Source organism: Colossoma macropomum, unplaced genomic scaffold (genome assembly GCF_904425465.1).
Source record: "Colossoma macropomum unplaced genomic scaffold, Colossoma_macropomum, whole genome shotgun sequence".
Taxonomy (NCBI): domain Eukaryota; kingdom Metazoa; phylum Chordata; class Actinopteri; order Characiformes; family Serrasalmidae; genus Colossoma; species Colossoma macropomum.
The window spans coordinates 23440914-23457398 of record NW_023494795.1 but is presented as its reverse complement, the minus strand read 5'-3'; the positions used below and the strand labels follow the sequence as shown (position 1 = coordinate 23457398).

The 16485-nt window shown below is 38.2% G+C and overlaps 1 protein-coding gene across 2 annotated transcripts in view; it reads left to right on the top strand.

The window, feature by feature from the left end:
* The window catches only part of exoc2 (exocyst complex component 2), a 34000-nt gene extending 23643 nt beyond the window's left edge, over positions 1-10357 (top strand). The window contains exons 23-28 of one of the 2 annotated variants that reach the window (XM_036581913.1): positions 3323-3464; positions 5427-5482; positions 5996-6118; positions 6410-6471; positions 8461-8520; positions 8644-10357. In XM_036581913.1, the coding sequence (XP_036437806.1) occupies positions 3323-3464; positions 5427-5482; positions 5996-6118; positions 6410-6471; positions 8461-8520; positions 8644-8737 (537 nt within the window). In that variant the 3' untranslated portion in view covers positions 8738-10357. The remainder of the gene's footprint in view (positions 1-3322; positions 3465-5426; positions 5483-5995; positions 6119-6409; positions 6472-8460; positions 8521-8643) is intronic. The other variant, XM_036581912.1, reaches the window with a different exon arrangement.
* The last annotated feature ends 6128 nt before the right edge of the window (positions 10358-16485 follow it).

Below are 16485 nucleotides of genomic sequence, written 5' to 3'. Positions count from 1 at the left end.
TTAATAATACGAGTTTCAATGATACCTTTTCAGTTTTTTTCTTTGTTGTATTTCCTATTTTGTTGTTAATAATGAACAAAAAGCATTTATCATTTATCAAATTTATCATTTGAATGCATGTTTTACATGAAACAATCCATGTTTGTTTTGAAGGACTGGAAAAAATGTTTTTTGTTCTCTGATTTTATTTCAACATGGACATGAATTAAGCTCTAAATTTAAATGTTTACTGAAGGCTTAACTGAAAAGCTGCAACGTACAAAGTAGAAAATATGCTGGGGGTTTCCCATGGTACAAGTGCAATGTAGATGTGAGGAATACTCAGCATATTCCATACAGCTTAGGTGTACTCATGGCTCACATTTGTTGTATAAAATGTATGTTTGGGTTTTCTCTATGCTTCTGTAGCTGAATTCCAAAGTACCTCTGCTATAACAACAGAAAACATCTCATATATGTGTGTATATATGTATGTATGTACACACACACTCACACTTACTTACTGTATATATAGTAAGTAATAGAGCAGTTGATGTAGCAACATTGACGTTGTAAAAGTGGGAAAATGTGCATGATGATGAGCGTGTGGCTGCTGCACAGATGTTCACCAAAGAAACCTGTAAACTGGTGAAATAGGGACATGGAAGTACGCATCCTTTAAGTCTTTGGGCGTAAAACATTTGCCTCCTGATGCTGTGGAGAACCACTGATGCGTGCAGCATGTGGACAGGAAGAACTTTCAAGTACTTTTTAGCTGGCAAAAGTCTAGAATTGGATGAAGGTCTCCATCTTTTTTTTTTTGGAACAATGAAATAAATTGAGTAGAACCCTTCTGATTAAACATGAGGGGCAACAACTTCTTTAGCACTTCTGGCCAGGAGGGAACCAACACCCTGAGAGAGTGTAAGAACATGAGCTGGGTTGCAAATAACAGTGACCCTTTGTCAAGAACTGATTGGAGGCTGGTGATGAAGTATACCCTGTACTCCTCTGACATAGGGCAAAAGATCCATTGATCTGACGTGATGTCCTTCCACTGAGCCAGGTCTGGTTGACATTCCAATTACTGGCTTTAGACCATCAACAGCGGGTGCCTTTAGTTGTCTCGCCACAGGACACATATATCGGACTTTGTGCCACCAGCTTTGGACAGAGAGGTTTGGGAGTCTGGAGAGAACCCAGTGCTCTGCAGCATGCTTTGTAGAGTGAGAAGCATGAGGGACTTTGAATTAGCCAGTCTTTCTTACTGCATTGCGAGATTATGGGTTCTGACAGTGAGCTCATCAGTATGCCTGCACTATTGCTAGGGCAGAAGCGGGCAGCATCATATAATTTTTAGCCTCCAGTCTGCCTGTCTCTCCTGCCATTGAGGCAGCGGTGTAATGGTGCAGTTCTTGCAAGGGTTGACCAGGGCTTCGCGAAGGTGATCCAACCCAAGACAAGATGGTCATAAGTCTTGGCCGTCATGTGGCTTGAGAATGTTAGGGCATTGAGCGCACCTGCCCTGGAGAAACATACTTTTAGCCATGGAAGCAGCAGAGGCTATGTTATATGACTGCAAACCTGACAAAAGGAGCTTTGAGGCATAGCTAGTGTGAGGTCACTGAGAATTAGTAGCCTGTTTCCTATTAGCTCCTATTAGGCGTTCCGGCTAGCACAATGCACCTACCTTGAGTGGTCTTAAAGTCTGGTGGGCGTGACTACTCAAAAGTACCATGTAGCTAATTGCGCTGTTAGTTTTGCTGGTGAAGTTAACGCTGTTTGAGGAGGAGTGGCAAGCTGTAACAGGAGGCTCTCAGTGTAGCAGCGGAAACTCTGCGGAAGGTCCTCTATTTCCAAGTGAGCCTTGGTAGAAAAGAATTCTACCACAGGCGAGAGCTCCGCTCACCAGACTGAAATGTAGCCGCTGGGCACCGACCTAGCTCAAGCACAGCATGAGGGGGCTTGAAGAGGTCAATAAGCTTCAGCCACGACACTGAGCACTGCTAATGGAGTGTCTCAGACAGCGGTGGCTCGATCTCAAAGTTCCAGAAGTTCAGAAGGTCAGTGGAGAAACAGCCCATAGACGACAAAACTTTCGAAGCTCCAACAAAGTCACCAGGCTACACAGAGTTAATTACTTGGTCCAAGAAGCAAGAGGAGATGACTGGAAGAGGAAGACTGCAGTGTGACTTGAGTGTATATACAAGCTTGACTACGTCACAAGATGGTCTGATGAGGTCACTGTTTGGTGTACTTTCTCACTCTGCAGCTGGCACAGCTAGAGAATCCCTGTGCCTGCTGGTTAGGAGACACAAAATATAAATTATTTTCACTTAGAAAATCAGTAAAACATGTAATTTATTAGGGTTGCCCAAACCTTTGCATACGACTGGATGGTGAAGTAGCATTTCAGAATCAGGATAAGACGCACTTTATTTTGCCAAGTATAGTGCACGTATGAGGTCGTTGTCTTGGTGAGTGTATACATTTGAGAAGGGTCAAAAGAAGGCAAACCAGTGAAGTTATTAAGCGTGAAATTAGGTGTAGACATGATTGACAAGGGTTTATTGACTCATGACATAATGGTATCAGGGGGTCAAAAACATAAAATTTGAATCTATCTACACCCTTTGACTGGACACTAGTACACACATTTTAAGCCTGTCAGATATGCTTGGCTTGTGGTTTGCAATTCAGATCCAAGCCAGTTGGGTCAGGCTCAGGTCTTGGGTATCAGTAATTTTTCAAAGAGCAATATAAAATGAAAAAAAGATTTCACACTTACTAATCATTACCTTTAAATGTTTTATTTATGTGGTGGTGCTTTCCAGCATAAACGTCTAGAAGATTTCCCTGCAGTTAAGCTCAGTCAAACTGACAAACTGACAGACATGCATGAGTGGACTCCTTTTATGCGTATTTGTGTGTGTGAGAGAGAGAGTGGAAATATTTTTGTTCACTGAAAAGTCTGTACATACAGTCATCATGTTTTGTTGATTTTCTAAGTGAAAATAAGTTAACACATCCTCTATAGGGAACACACTCCTGCAAATCTTAAAGCACAATTACTTTTTTTGCTGGCTTTAACATATTGGAGAAAAATGAAACATAAAATGTGGCATGTTCAAAATTATGGCATATTTCAGATTGTTTTTTACAGCATGCTAAACTCAGAAATAGGAATTGTGCACTAAAATTGGCAGAAAAATTTAATATTTAAGTTTAAGTTCTTGGTAGATGATAGTAAATAAACAAAACATATCATTTGACCAGGCAGTTCAAACTTTTGCATACAACATGACCTTATATGACAGTAAGTTTGTGTCTGTTTGGGTTTTAGGTGAGCAGAGAGGCAGTTCGTGAGTTGGACGAGCGCCTGTTTGAGTCTTACATTGAGAAGAAGTCTGATCCTATTGTAGGCTCCCTGGAGCCAGGAATCTATGCTGGCTACTTTGACTGGAAGGACTGCCTACCACCTACAGGTACTGCTAACAGCTGTACACGTATAAGCTAGCAGGTGTCCTGAAAGGTTAAATTCAAAGGCTTTTGCACTGCAAGGAAACCACATAGAATTTCTTTCTTCTTATTGACTTATGAAATCAGTTGCTCACATCCTTTTCTCTTGTCTGTCTCATTTTTTTTTTTACACTTCACACGTTTCTGAAAAAAAAAATTTGATCCTCAAGAGGTTTGGTGGAAACTTTTAGATATACACACAAAGACATTTTCTTTTAATGTAATTTCTCACTTCTGCATTTTACACTCCTTTTCTCTTTTATGAAGAAATCTTTAATGGGATAAAATACTGTTCAAAATGTCCAGCTTTGTATACTCATGGGCCTTACGAATGTCATGTCAGAGGTTTGCACCATAGATATGATGTCTAAAAGAGAAGAATCATCAGATTGACTATGTGAGTGTGTAGTCTCAAATGAGTGTGATATTGTTTTCATAGTCATAATACCATAATGTGAGTTTGTTAGGGGAGAACACTGGTATGCTACCAGAAATTTACAGAGTTGTTGGAAGCTTTGCAAATGTTTAAGCACTACAGCCTTTTTAAATAGATTTTTATTACTTAAAAAAATAAAATGGTATAGATTTTTAAGACTACAACAAGAATGTGACAAAATATTGAAAATAGGTCAAATCATTCGAATGTTTCTTCTATCTGGCACAACAAAACTGTTCTTAAGGGCGAGTAATCAGTAGGTTTCCACCTGTTCCAAACTGTCAGCTAGATAGCATGGGTAGTAAGGGTAGAAACTTGTTTGGACTTCACCTGGGATTAAGCCTGATCTCTGAATTTTGCTTGTACTCTGAAAAAAAAAAACAATTTTCAGTTGACTTAAAGTCTTCACTGGGAGAACCCAAAGCCTGAACCAAATGGCCAGACAGTGCCCAGTCTGCATTTTTTTAAAAATCTCTCATGAACAGTGAACAGAATAGCCACGACTCACAGGCTGATGGGAAACATTCAAATTAATGGCCTTTAAATATAGACTCCACCCCCGCGCTACAATATGGTCAATCACCCGCTCACTGACAACAGTTGACCGCAAAGTTGTTTCCATTTTTCAAGGTGACAGACAAAAAAAAAAAAACACAAAGGATTTACGTTTCAACTGCTTTCAACTATTCAAAATATTTTTCAACTATTCAAAATATTTGAAAGAATTTTTAAAAATTTAAATATTTAATATTATAAATGAGAGCAAAGATGATGTGTCAGATGTTTATGTCTTCTGATATATTCTTTGTGATGTTCCTTAAGTATGAATTTAACCTGCTGGACATTGTATTTTATGAAATCATAAAGTGCTGTACTACCTCTTTGGGTGCAGTTCTCTCAGAATATCAAAGTAATTAAATCCTCATCGTTCAAGGACAGTGTTACTATCATATTTATTTGTTTGACTCTCTGGTTATATACTGAACTGAATTGTAATTTACAAAATTAGATCAAGCTGATTCGTTTCAAATTTTAAGAAGGTTCTTGCATCTTGCTGTCAACCACTGAATGGCAGTTGGTCTTGAAATGTAGCTAAGCAAACAATTCAGTAGGTGTGTTCCACTAATTCTAGCTGTACATTCTAATTTCTGTACATAATCAGTGTACAAGTCAGTCACATTTTAGCTTTTAACCACGTCATGCGTTTTGAGCTGCATCATATGTATGCCTTAAAAGAGCTACACAAATACAATTTGAGTTGATTATTATTATTATTATTATCATGATTGTTGTTATTATTATTAGTAGTAGTAGTAGTAGTATTTTGATATAAGTATGCCTTTTTCTCCTCTTCCCTTGTTTCACACTCACTCTCTCTTTCTGCATGTCTCACTTTTTCCTCTATCTCTCCATCTGTCTCTTTCTCTCTCTCTGTCTCTCACTCTCTCTCTCACTCTCTCCCTCTCTCTCTCTCTCTCACACACTCTGTTAGGTGTGCGGAGTTATCTGAAGGAGGCTTTGGTCAGCATCATCTCTGTTCATGCTGAAGTAAGTTATGAAACCTTCTTTTACTACAGATCTGCCTCAACCCTAATTTCGTTACTTTTATCTCTGCACTTCACCCTTTACAGTTATGAATAAGCTGAAGGGTGTGACTCTGCCTTTCTTTGCTGCAAAGCACTTAGTGACAAGACATCAGTTGGTGCTCTAGTAAAAACAGAAAAAATCATCAGTACGGATCAACAGTTTAAAACAGGAAAGCCTCAACATCACAAAGTTTTTGTGCTTTCTAAGAGAAACTAGAGACAGTTATACCCAATATGGCCTCTCACTGAGCTAAACTATAGATCAATGCATGTAATGTTAAGTTAGTGTCCTTTCTTCCCTGATGCATGGCCACTAATTTTCATTTCTGCTTCACAAACTAGATTCTGCTAATGGCCCTGTGTAAATCCTCATGATTCAAGTACAAGATGCATATTTTACTGTTTTATTTCCATTTTCTCCTGTTTTCTAATATGACTTTCTTTGTTTAATTCTCTTACTTTTTCTGTCTACAAGGTGTTCACAGTTTCTAAGGAGCTGGTTCCACGCGTTTTGTCAAGGATCATTGAATCTGTGTCCGAGGAGATGAGTCGTCTGATGCAGTGCGTGTCGTCCTTCAGCAAGAATGGGGCACTACAGGTACAGAACAAAACGTGCATTATAATTGTAACAGGTCATTGGTACCTGTAGCATATTGTTACTGTCTGAACAAGAACTTGTATCTCCATTTCTGCAGTTTTATTTCTTTTGCATAATTTGAAAATACCAGCTTCAGTTCACGTTATGTAAAACAATTGCATTTATTAACAGTGAACATTTAAGGGTTTTTTTTTCTTTTCCTGTAAAGTTACTTTTTTTGGAAATGTGATGTTTTATTCCAACAGCGATGATATTATATGTCTCACATTATCTGTTTTGTTTTTGCTTTAGGCACGTCTGGAGATTTGTGCATTAAAGGATGCCGTAGCCACGTATCTGACCTCAGAAAGCCAGTGAGTCCCCCAAACACAAACACTTCTGTGTAGATATGTAGATTCTTTTATACAAAAAAGTCACATGCACTGTTGCGGTCAATGTGGAGTATGTAGCTACTAAGATTAGAAAAGAGGATAATGGTAAAAAGCTGATCTGCACCAAAAATATGTACAAGTATACAGTGGATCAATGCGTTTGCAGAACCACACAGTACTAATGACCAACACATACTGCATATAGTGGAAATAAGCAAGACTATAAATGCTCAACAGTGCAAAATTAGGTTTAAATTGCAAAACATAATGTATTTAATTGCATAAGTATTCATCTCCTTTAATATGACTCTCCTAAATCATTACTGGACCAGCCAATTGGTATCAAAAGTCATGTTATTAGTTAAATGGAGATCATCTGTGTGCAGTCAAGTGCCACAGAGTTCCAAGTGATTGCAATATAAATACACCTGTATCTAGAGGGTCCAACTTCTGGTGAAGCAGTATCATGGCATAGCCTACTCTATGAAAAAAAAGAGCACACCAAACAACTCGGTGACAAGGTGATTGAAAAAGCACAGGTTAGGAGATGGACATATTTCAAGTCAAAGAATATCCCTTGGTGTATAGTTAAATCAGTCATTTAGAGTGTAGCACAGCTATAAATCTGTCAGGAACATGCATCCACAAAAACTGAGTGAGCATGCAAGAAGGAGACTAATGAAGGAAGTCACCAAGAGACTCATGACAATCCTGAAAAAGTTAAAAGCCTCGATAGCTGAGATTGGAGAAGCCATGCATATAACAGTTGTAGCCCAAGTGCTTCACCAGTCGCAGCTTTATGTGAGAGTGGCAGAAAGAAAGCCACTGCTAAGTAGATTACACATGATCTCTCAACTACAGTTTGCCAGATGGTATGTGGGACACTCTGAAGTCAGATGAACATAGGCTTTATGTTCTGATTAGATCAAAATTAATACTAGACACCACTGTACATCATCATAAACACATCCTCCTCACTGTGAAGCATGGTGGTGGCAGCATCATGCTGTTGATTGCTTTTCTTCACCAGGCTCTGGATAGATTGTGAGGGTAGAATGAAAGCAGTAAAAATCAAGAAAACCTTATGAAGTCTTCAAGAAACATGAGCCTTAGGAAGAGAGCTCAGCAGAACCGTACAGCCAAACCTACACAGGAGTGGCATAAAAACAACAATATTAGTGTTCTGGAGTGACCAAGTTGAAATCAAAAAGGCTGTTGACTCACAATCCCAATGCAGCTTGAATGAGCTTGAGCAGTTTTCAAAGAAGAATGAAGAAAAATTGCAGTGTCTGTGTTCAAAGCTGATAGGGGCGTATCCACACAGACTCAAGGCTGTGATTGCTGTGCAAAGGAGCCATCTACTGAATACTAGCTTGACAGCAGTACATACTTATGCAATATGATACTTTGTGTTTTATATTTGTCATTAATATAAATCAACAACAAGCAAGCAGGAGCATTTACAACAACAGCAAGGTCTCAGCATGTGTATATCTTCAGTCCTGTTGGAAAAGCATTTGAGAGAACACTGTTTGAGAGAATGATCAAGAGTGTGCAAGGGTGCTTCAGGGCAAAGGCGGAGTAATTTCTAGAAGAATCTGAAATGGAAGATATTAATTTGTGTAATTCCATATGTGTTATATCATAGTTTTGATGCCTTTACTCTTATTCTAAAATGTATATAAATAGTAAAAATGAGGAGAACACTTCTGTGAGTGTGTCCAGATTTTTGACTAGTGGTGTAAACGTAAACAGCAAGGCATGGTGTAAGTGATAGGTAGGCTATTATAGATAACAGCATACTAATATTTTATACCAGGAGTTTAATGAAGTGTCCTTGAGTAGTGAGTGTTAACAGCCCAGAATAAGAGCCTGTTATATAGCAAAGTGGCTAGTGCATGGTTGATGATGATCATAATTATGCCAGCTGTTGATGTTTACTCGTCTGCTCATCTGTCTGTCTTTATTCAGGGCCAGCTTCAAGCAAGCCCTGGAAGCTTTGCCACAGCTACAAAGTGGAGCCGACAAGAAGTGAGTTTATGTTTTGAACTCAACACGTCAAAAACCAATAACAGCAATTCGTAGTCTTTAAAAAGATTTATTTTCTGCCTCATTTTGAAAAATCTTTTTTGCCTTTCTCTCTGTACCTCACAGGCTTCTGGAGGAGTTGCTGAATAAGTTTAAAAGCAGTATGCAATTTCAGCTCACCTGCTTCCAACCCTCCTCTGTTCAGCCTGTCAAAAGATAAGCCTTTACATATACAGTGCCTGCATAGCATTACACTAGTCAAACATTTCTTTTTTCCACTTGTGTGTTTGTATTTGCTTGCATATGACTGAAAATCTCAGTCTATTACTCTTTAAAGCTCTGTTGGGCTGATCTTAAATACTACATGAAGTGATTACTAGATGCACTTTGCTATTACTTTATCCAGTAGATGAACTGCTATGTATATTAAAAGAAGCAAAACTTGAGTAATGCCTTGCATTTATTATTGTGGACGTTATCTATGTTTGTGTCTGCTGAGAGGTTGACTGTGTATGTTAATAGATGTTGGAGAAATAAAAGGAATCAATTCAATCATATACTGAGTTATAAAATGTTGAAAATGGGAGCGTTGGGTTTAACTTGATGGGGCAAGGCAGCAACACTTGACCAAGAATATTCTATGTATTACAGCTTCACTCGGACACTGTGCCCATCCCCGCCCCAGACATGAACACACACACCCTGTCTGGTGTCAAACAGAAAGTGACACTCCCTGCCCCTCCTCAACATACAGTATTCTTTTGTCTTTATTCTTTATAAAGGACCGTTTAAAATTGGAAATTAATAGTGTAGATGTGCTAAGAAGCACCCAAGTAATTAAGACGCCCAGCTTTGAATCACTGAAACAGAAATGGGTAATGTAAATGTATAGTAGAGACAAATTATGCTGCATGTAGATAAACAAAAAGTGGCCACTTTATGTCCTTGTGTCCCCCTGTGCCCTTTTGATTTGCCCTTGCGGAACCTCATTAGGAAAAACCATCAGCTCTGTGATGTGGACTTAATTTGCCAGTCCATTATTAAATATCTTAGTATTATTATCAAAACTTTGTGCAAAACAACATGATTCATTTATCATACAAGCTGAAATGGATGCTATATAAAGGTGAATTTTCAGTTACTGAAACCATTTGATTTTTAAGCTTTACATGATCACTTGTTGAATTATGGCACCAGAGGACTGCTAATGGTGTCTAAGAGACAGTCTGAACTAGGCGTGGTCAATATGACCTGTATGATATCGTTATTAGGTCACTATACGCTTTTCTGGGTGTAACATTACTCTCAGACCCCTAACAACTGCATGTATCACAAAAAGGAAAGTTACGAAAAAAGTTTGGAAGAAGGACCCTACCTAAAGCTCCTTCCCCTTCCTATAAATTTCCATCTCTACCTTCTGTTTCCTGTGCCAAAGTTTTTGCTCCTTACTGTCTCCCTGTCTCATCCTAGTTCCTCAGTCCTATCTCTCATTCCTACTTCTGTTTATCAACAGGGGGTCTAGCTTAAAATAAAGCTCCCAGACCAAGTTCTCAGAGTTTCCCCACTCCTACAGTCACATCTCGATCTCTAGTACTACAGCCGTGTATTGAAGGCATCGTTCAAACTCAGCAAAACAGATGCTGACTAAACATTGAGAGCCTGTTCACAATAACTGGTATACAATATCTGCATAAATTGTCTTGTAAAAAGTTGGTGATTTGATGTCAGCCCATTAAGCCATTCTTACTATATTCTTTTTTTTTTTTCAAACAACTGATTTGTTTTCCTTTCTTTCCTTTTAAATTGTGTATTTTTGCAAATGTTGCAAAGAAGAAAAAAATCAATAAAATCTCTCACTTATTTTTCACGCCTTTTTTTTTAAATGTGGCAGTGGAAGTTGGCAGGTGCATTTTCCAATTTTAGGAAAACTAATTATTTACATAATAATTATATTATGATTAATGTATTGAAGTCATACTTTCCTGTTCTTGTAGGTTCTTTTAAAGTCTTTAAATAGATTTAAAAATGAAAGGTCATAAAATGCTTGAATATTTCTTGTTTAGAGGTATAAAAATCTAAGATGATGTCTAAAGTTTGACTAGGGGACTGCAGAACTGTAACACTCTGAAAAGATATCCTACATATACAACTCATATGGTTTGATTTTCATATGGTTTGAATAAGACAGAACTCATATTTTTAAATATGTGTGGTATGCTATTATTTTTTTCTATTTTTGAAGTCTAATAAAGTATTAAAAAGCATTGAATTGGATTTTAAAGTTGTGCTGCAACCCTGAGAAATGACAGAACAGCTTTCACATTAAAGCTGTGGACTATTACAAAAAGGCCTGTACTAAAAGGACACAGGAGCTCACCTGTGTTCATGAAATTCAGTCCGTTTCATGAAAACAATGCAGCATCAGATCAACCACAGACAGTTTTTTTTCCCTGTTTATGTTTTGGTGACATTTAGTTTCTGTAAGTCTTTCAAACTGTAAATGCTTTTTCAAATGCCGTAAGCTTTTCCCCCCCAACACTACAAGCCTGGTTTGTTTTCATCTATTTATTTCTTTTCTATTATTAGTGCTCAGTTACTTAACACCTCCTATTTAAGGGAAGTAGTTTAGCGGAGGACGATTTCAAAGCTTTGTGTGGTTTCAGGTATAATAGTGGGTGTATGACTTAAGGTGCTAAGGGAAGTTTTTTGTGATTCTTTTTTTCCGCTATACGTAGGTCGAGAGGAAGGTGATCCAAACATGTTTACACACTTCTGTATAATCTGCAGAGTGAGGACGGATAGAGGATTAAGATCTAAGAATAGATCTATTAACCGTAAAAACTACTGTCTACTTTTCTTAGGCTTATTATTCTGTTCCTCTTTTTCCATTGCAGTCTGTTTCCTATGCATTAAGACAAAACCTCCTCATGTAGTAATCTAGAATACTCAAAGCTACAGATATTGCCGTGATAATTTCAAGTGAGAGTCGTAACATGTATTTGTAAAATGGTTCGGGTATTGAAAGTAAAAGTGAATGGTATTGGTAAATAGCTGAATTTTTGCGGCTTGAAAACAGCTTCAGCAGGTTTTTAGAAAGCCTAATCTGTCAAATAGACTACCAAATTAAGACATGATTAGATGCAGATTTAATGTTACGTGCAAATCTTGTAATTTTATTAACTCACTGAAATTAAGCCAGTATATTTAGTTAAGCTTATTAAATCCTGTTAAGTCCAGAAAGAGAGAACCAGAGGCAAACTCTAATTCTACAATGGTTTGAACGTTATGTATGTCACTTGGCGGACATGTGTTGGATGACAAATTGGCATTACCTGTGTGCTAACTCGCTACTTTTTTTACATTTTTATGCAGGACTTAACGATAAAAGTTCCATGAAATTTTAACAGTGCCAAAAATGGTGCCACTGCTGTTTGCTTGATGTTTTGCAATAGAATGTTTTGAAAAATCGGTGGAGAATGAAACCATACAGTTTTACAATTTGCTGAAGTGTAACGTATCTCATTACCTGTTTAGCTTATACTGCACACTGCTTTGTCGCTAATTTTCATGGTTATTACCAGAACTTTTAGACCTGCAGTAGTAGTCGCTACTCCAGTGTGCTTATCTTTTTACAGTCACGTTAGCTGGCTTCCTGTATTCATTGGCACCCTGATCTGTTCCAGTCATCAACACTGGTGGTGATGTTTTGTTTTCCATTAAACTGTTTTTTAAGACATTTATCATAGATGCTCTGTGCTCTCATTTAGCCATTTTAATTGATACCCATCTGTTGTTCTTAGCGTGATGGAAATACAACAAAAACATGCTCCAGAAGTAGAAATTGTGATGGACTTCTGAGATCAACAAGAATGAATTCAACCCCTCCTTCTGGAAATTGTATGGAATCAGCTTAATTGGTATCTCTGCATCTGATATGCAGTGAAGTTTGAATAGTTTTTTTTCTTTTTTTCTTTCACAAATGATGCATAATGTTACACTCAGTTGCAGTCAATACACATCTACTTAATATGGAATAAGCTTCATGTACTGTGAACAATCATATGCTGTTTTTCCACTGCACAATCAAAAATTAAAACTGACCTAAACAGGAACCAGTTGAACTTTTCTAGTTCATTGTCAACCTGTTTCAGAGATGACCGGGAGCGTCTTAACAACCGCCGTTATTCGACTAATTAGCTATCATTCTTGCTAACTTTTTGGCTGATATGAAATGATATACTGCACTTTTTGTGCTCAGCTGCTATACGAATGTTTACAATTACATAGATTTATGAATAGAATCAAGTGAAGCTTGTATTTTTCTGTCACGTGTAACGAGTAAAGACACTCATTCTGTAGAAGCGATCATAAATCATACACTATGTAGACAAAAGTATTAGGACACACTTGTTAATTATTGAATTTGGGTGTTTCATTCAGTCCCATTGCCACAGGTGTATAAAATCAAGTTCATAGCCATGCAGTCTGCCTTTATGAACATTTGTGACAGAATGGGTCGTTCTAAAGTTCACTGAATTCGAGCGTGGTAATAGGATGTACCACTGTTGCAACATGTCAGTTGGCAAAATTTCTTCCCTCCTAGATATTCCACGATCAACTGTGAGTGGTTTTATGAAAAAGTGGAAGCATTTAGGATTAACTGCAACTCAGCCATGAATTGTCAGTCCACGTGAAGTTACAGAGTGGGGTTGGCGAGTACTGAGGAGCATAGCGCGTGAAAGTCGCCAATGCTCTGCTGACTCAATAACTGCAGTTCCAAACCTCCTCTGGCATCAACATCAGCACAAAAACTGTGTGCCAGGAGCTTCATGGCATGGGTTTCCGTGGCTGAGCAGCTGCATGCAAGCCTTGCATCACCAAGCACAAAGCCAAGCGTTGGATGGAGTAGTGTAAAGCACGCCACCATTGGACTCTGGAGCAGTGGATACGTGTTCTGTGGAGAGACGAATCTATTTGGCAGTCTGATGGATGAGTTTGGGTTTGGCAAATGCCAGGAGAACGTTACCTGCCTGACTGCACTGTGCCAACTATAAAGTTTGGTAGTGGAGAAATAATGCTATGGGGTTGTTTTTCAGGAGTTGGTCTAGGCTCCTTAGTTCCATTGAAGGGAATTCTTAATGCTTCAGCACACCAAAGACATTTTGGACGATTACATGCTTCCAACCTTGTGAGAACAGTTTGGGGAAGGCTCTTTTCTGTTCCAGCATGACTGAGCCCCAGTGCACAAAGTAAGGCCCATAAAGGCCTGCTTGGGTCAGTATGGTGTGGAAGAACTTGACTGACCCGCACATCAAACCCCATCAAACATCTTTCCTACCTAGCTTATGTCACCATATTGTTAACTCTTAATGAAAAAATAGCAATCGACATAGTATTCCAGCTTAAATTTTGGCACACTTATTGGTCTTGTAATAGTGCTTGGTGACCTTATCTTCAACTGGAAGTGTAAAAAATCCACTAAATTGCCATTTGCTTCAGCTGCAAGTGTTGCCAAAGACAGAGAAGAAAATCCTTAAATACCCGTAGGCTTCCCCCCCATATGATTTAGCTGTAAAGTCTTGCCAGTAATTCTGTTGCTCAGACTTTGTTTAGACATACTAGCCTAAAAAGTCATATGATTAGTCTTTAGGTGGTGTGATATGAGTGTACATACTACAAAATGTTTCAGCCTCAGATTCTGAATCAAACCACTTTCGTTAGCTCTACTGTCATCAGTTAGCATTGGGGTCAGTCGCATCCCCTTTCAGACTGAGTTAGTTTGTGGTTTCCGCTCAGCTCTCTAACGTAGCCATCTTCCATCCTCAAGAAAACTTTAATGCAGTGGTAACCAACCTTGCGCCTAGAGATCTACTTTGCTGCATAGTTTAGTTCCAACCTGTATCTAAATGCTGACCCTCCCCTTTACTTATCACTAATGCTTCTGATCCAACCAGTCATGGTTAATAAGCTGGAGTTTGGCAGATTGTGATTCGAACTAGACTCCGCAGAAATGTTAATCCCCTGGACCAGGGTTTGTGACCACTGCTTTAAGATATGAGCTACTCGTGCTGCCCACTATAGGGAATACTAGATAATTAACTGGTGCCACTTCATCTGTTAGTTCTTTTGACATTATGTTAACATACATTACCATAGCGCTAGCTACGCTGCAGCAGTTCTCTTTCTGGAGATGCAGCTGGCAGTACCACTTTTTCACAGATCTTAGCGTTCTCTATGGCGGGCAGCATTAGCAGGTCTAGCAAACCTCTCCAGGCTGAAATTTGCTTTAAAGCTGCTGTGGAATTAGAATATTAATAGTAGTTGTTTTAAGTGACATCACATTCATCCAAAGAATACATTAATCCAAATTGAAAGGGGGAATGGTTTTTGAATTTTTTTTAACCTTGAGGATGGCATCTCCTTGCATCCCACCTCAAACCGAGCCCTAACCAGAGGAATATGTCGCAATAAAAAAAATCAAAACCTGATAAAATGCTGACGTTGATGATTTTAATGGTAGTGATGTACTTTATGGATGTTAGTGGATTTACACAGTTTGAAAGCTGTAATTATAAAGGTTACTGTCTCTAGAGGTTGACACCTATTAGGTTGGTAGGAATCTTGAGCAGTTACCAAAAACCATAAAACTGGAACTTTCAGTACTGGTCTGTTGGCCAAAGGGAAGAGTCTATAAGCAGCCCTCTTGTTTACACAGTTGATGCAGTTTTGCTTGTTTTTGTAAAAACCTACTGTACAAGTCTGAGAGAGAAATCAAGCATGAGGCAGTTGTGTGGGGATTTGGGGAAATTAATTGTTTTTATGAGTAATTGAAATGACAACTGGATACACATTGTTTCCTCACTGGGAACATAGCCATCATCAGAAATATTTCTTTACTTTGAAAATCCACCTCTTCCTGTGTGATGTCATCAGTTTGCGGGTCTGTCAGCCATCATCTTCCTGTCTCAAAACCACATTTCCCGTGTGCTGAAATACACATATACACACACATGCACACACAAACAACACCTTACTCACTTCTTCAGTAGCCTATATACATTTCACACACATACAAACAGGGCCTTGGCCAAATGCACAGTCTTATCAGGGTGAAGGTGCTGTCCATGACACTCTTATCTCTCATTCAGTTGAAAACAAATGCTTTAAACAAAAGCAAGTCTTAGTAGCTCAAAAGCTAGTAACAGTCCTCAGTCTCTGTTCAAATGTCTCATTTAGACATATAGACATAGAAATACAGAAAACACAATAAAATGCTTTCTTAAAATGAAATTCCACTTTTTTTACAACTTGTGCATGATTACGTGGTTAAGATGTAAATTCATTCAGAGTGGTTTGATTTGAAATGCCTCATTCTAGAGAAACGTTTAGAGTCAAAATTATTCACACTGGTGGTGAAAGGAGCCAGATGTCTGAAGCTCCCTCACAGAAAGCTATTACATGAAATGTTTACAAGTACGCTGCCTGACACCTGAGACATTGTTGTAATGACAGATCTGAGATAAAATTTTAGAACATATTTTTTAAATCCATTCCTGGCTTAGAGGTACATGCAGGACATAGTAAGGCAAAATAGTCCCCAAAGAAAACCTGTTTTTTCATGTTTACCATAAATTTGCCTTTGCTAACATACATGTAAAAGCCCAAAAGACATGTAGGTTTACCAGTCTTTTGGATAGTAAATAAAATAGTTGTATTTTGTGTTATAGACATTGTTTCTCTACAATGCACCATGTTACATGAAACCACTCTGAATGGCTTTATTTACATATCAAGAACTGGATTATGCAGAAAAAAAAAAAAAAAAAAATCTGTGAAATTTCCTATTGACAACTTCAATACTGTTTAACTGCAGCTCCCTGAGATAAACCGCTGGTTTCTTGGACATGGATTAAACCTTGTCCTGGATTGCATTGCAATGCTAAAGGTGTTGCATCATTATAAATCCTA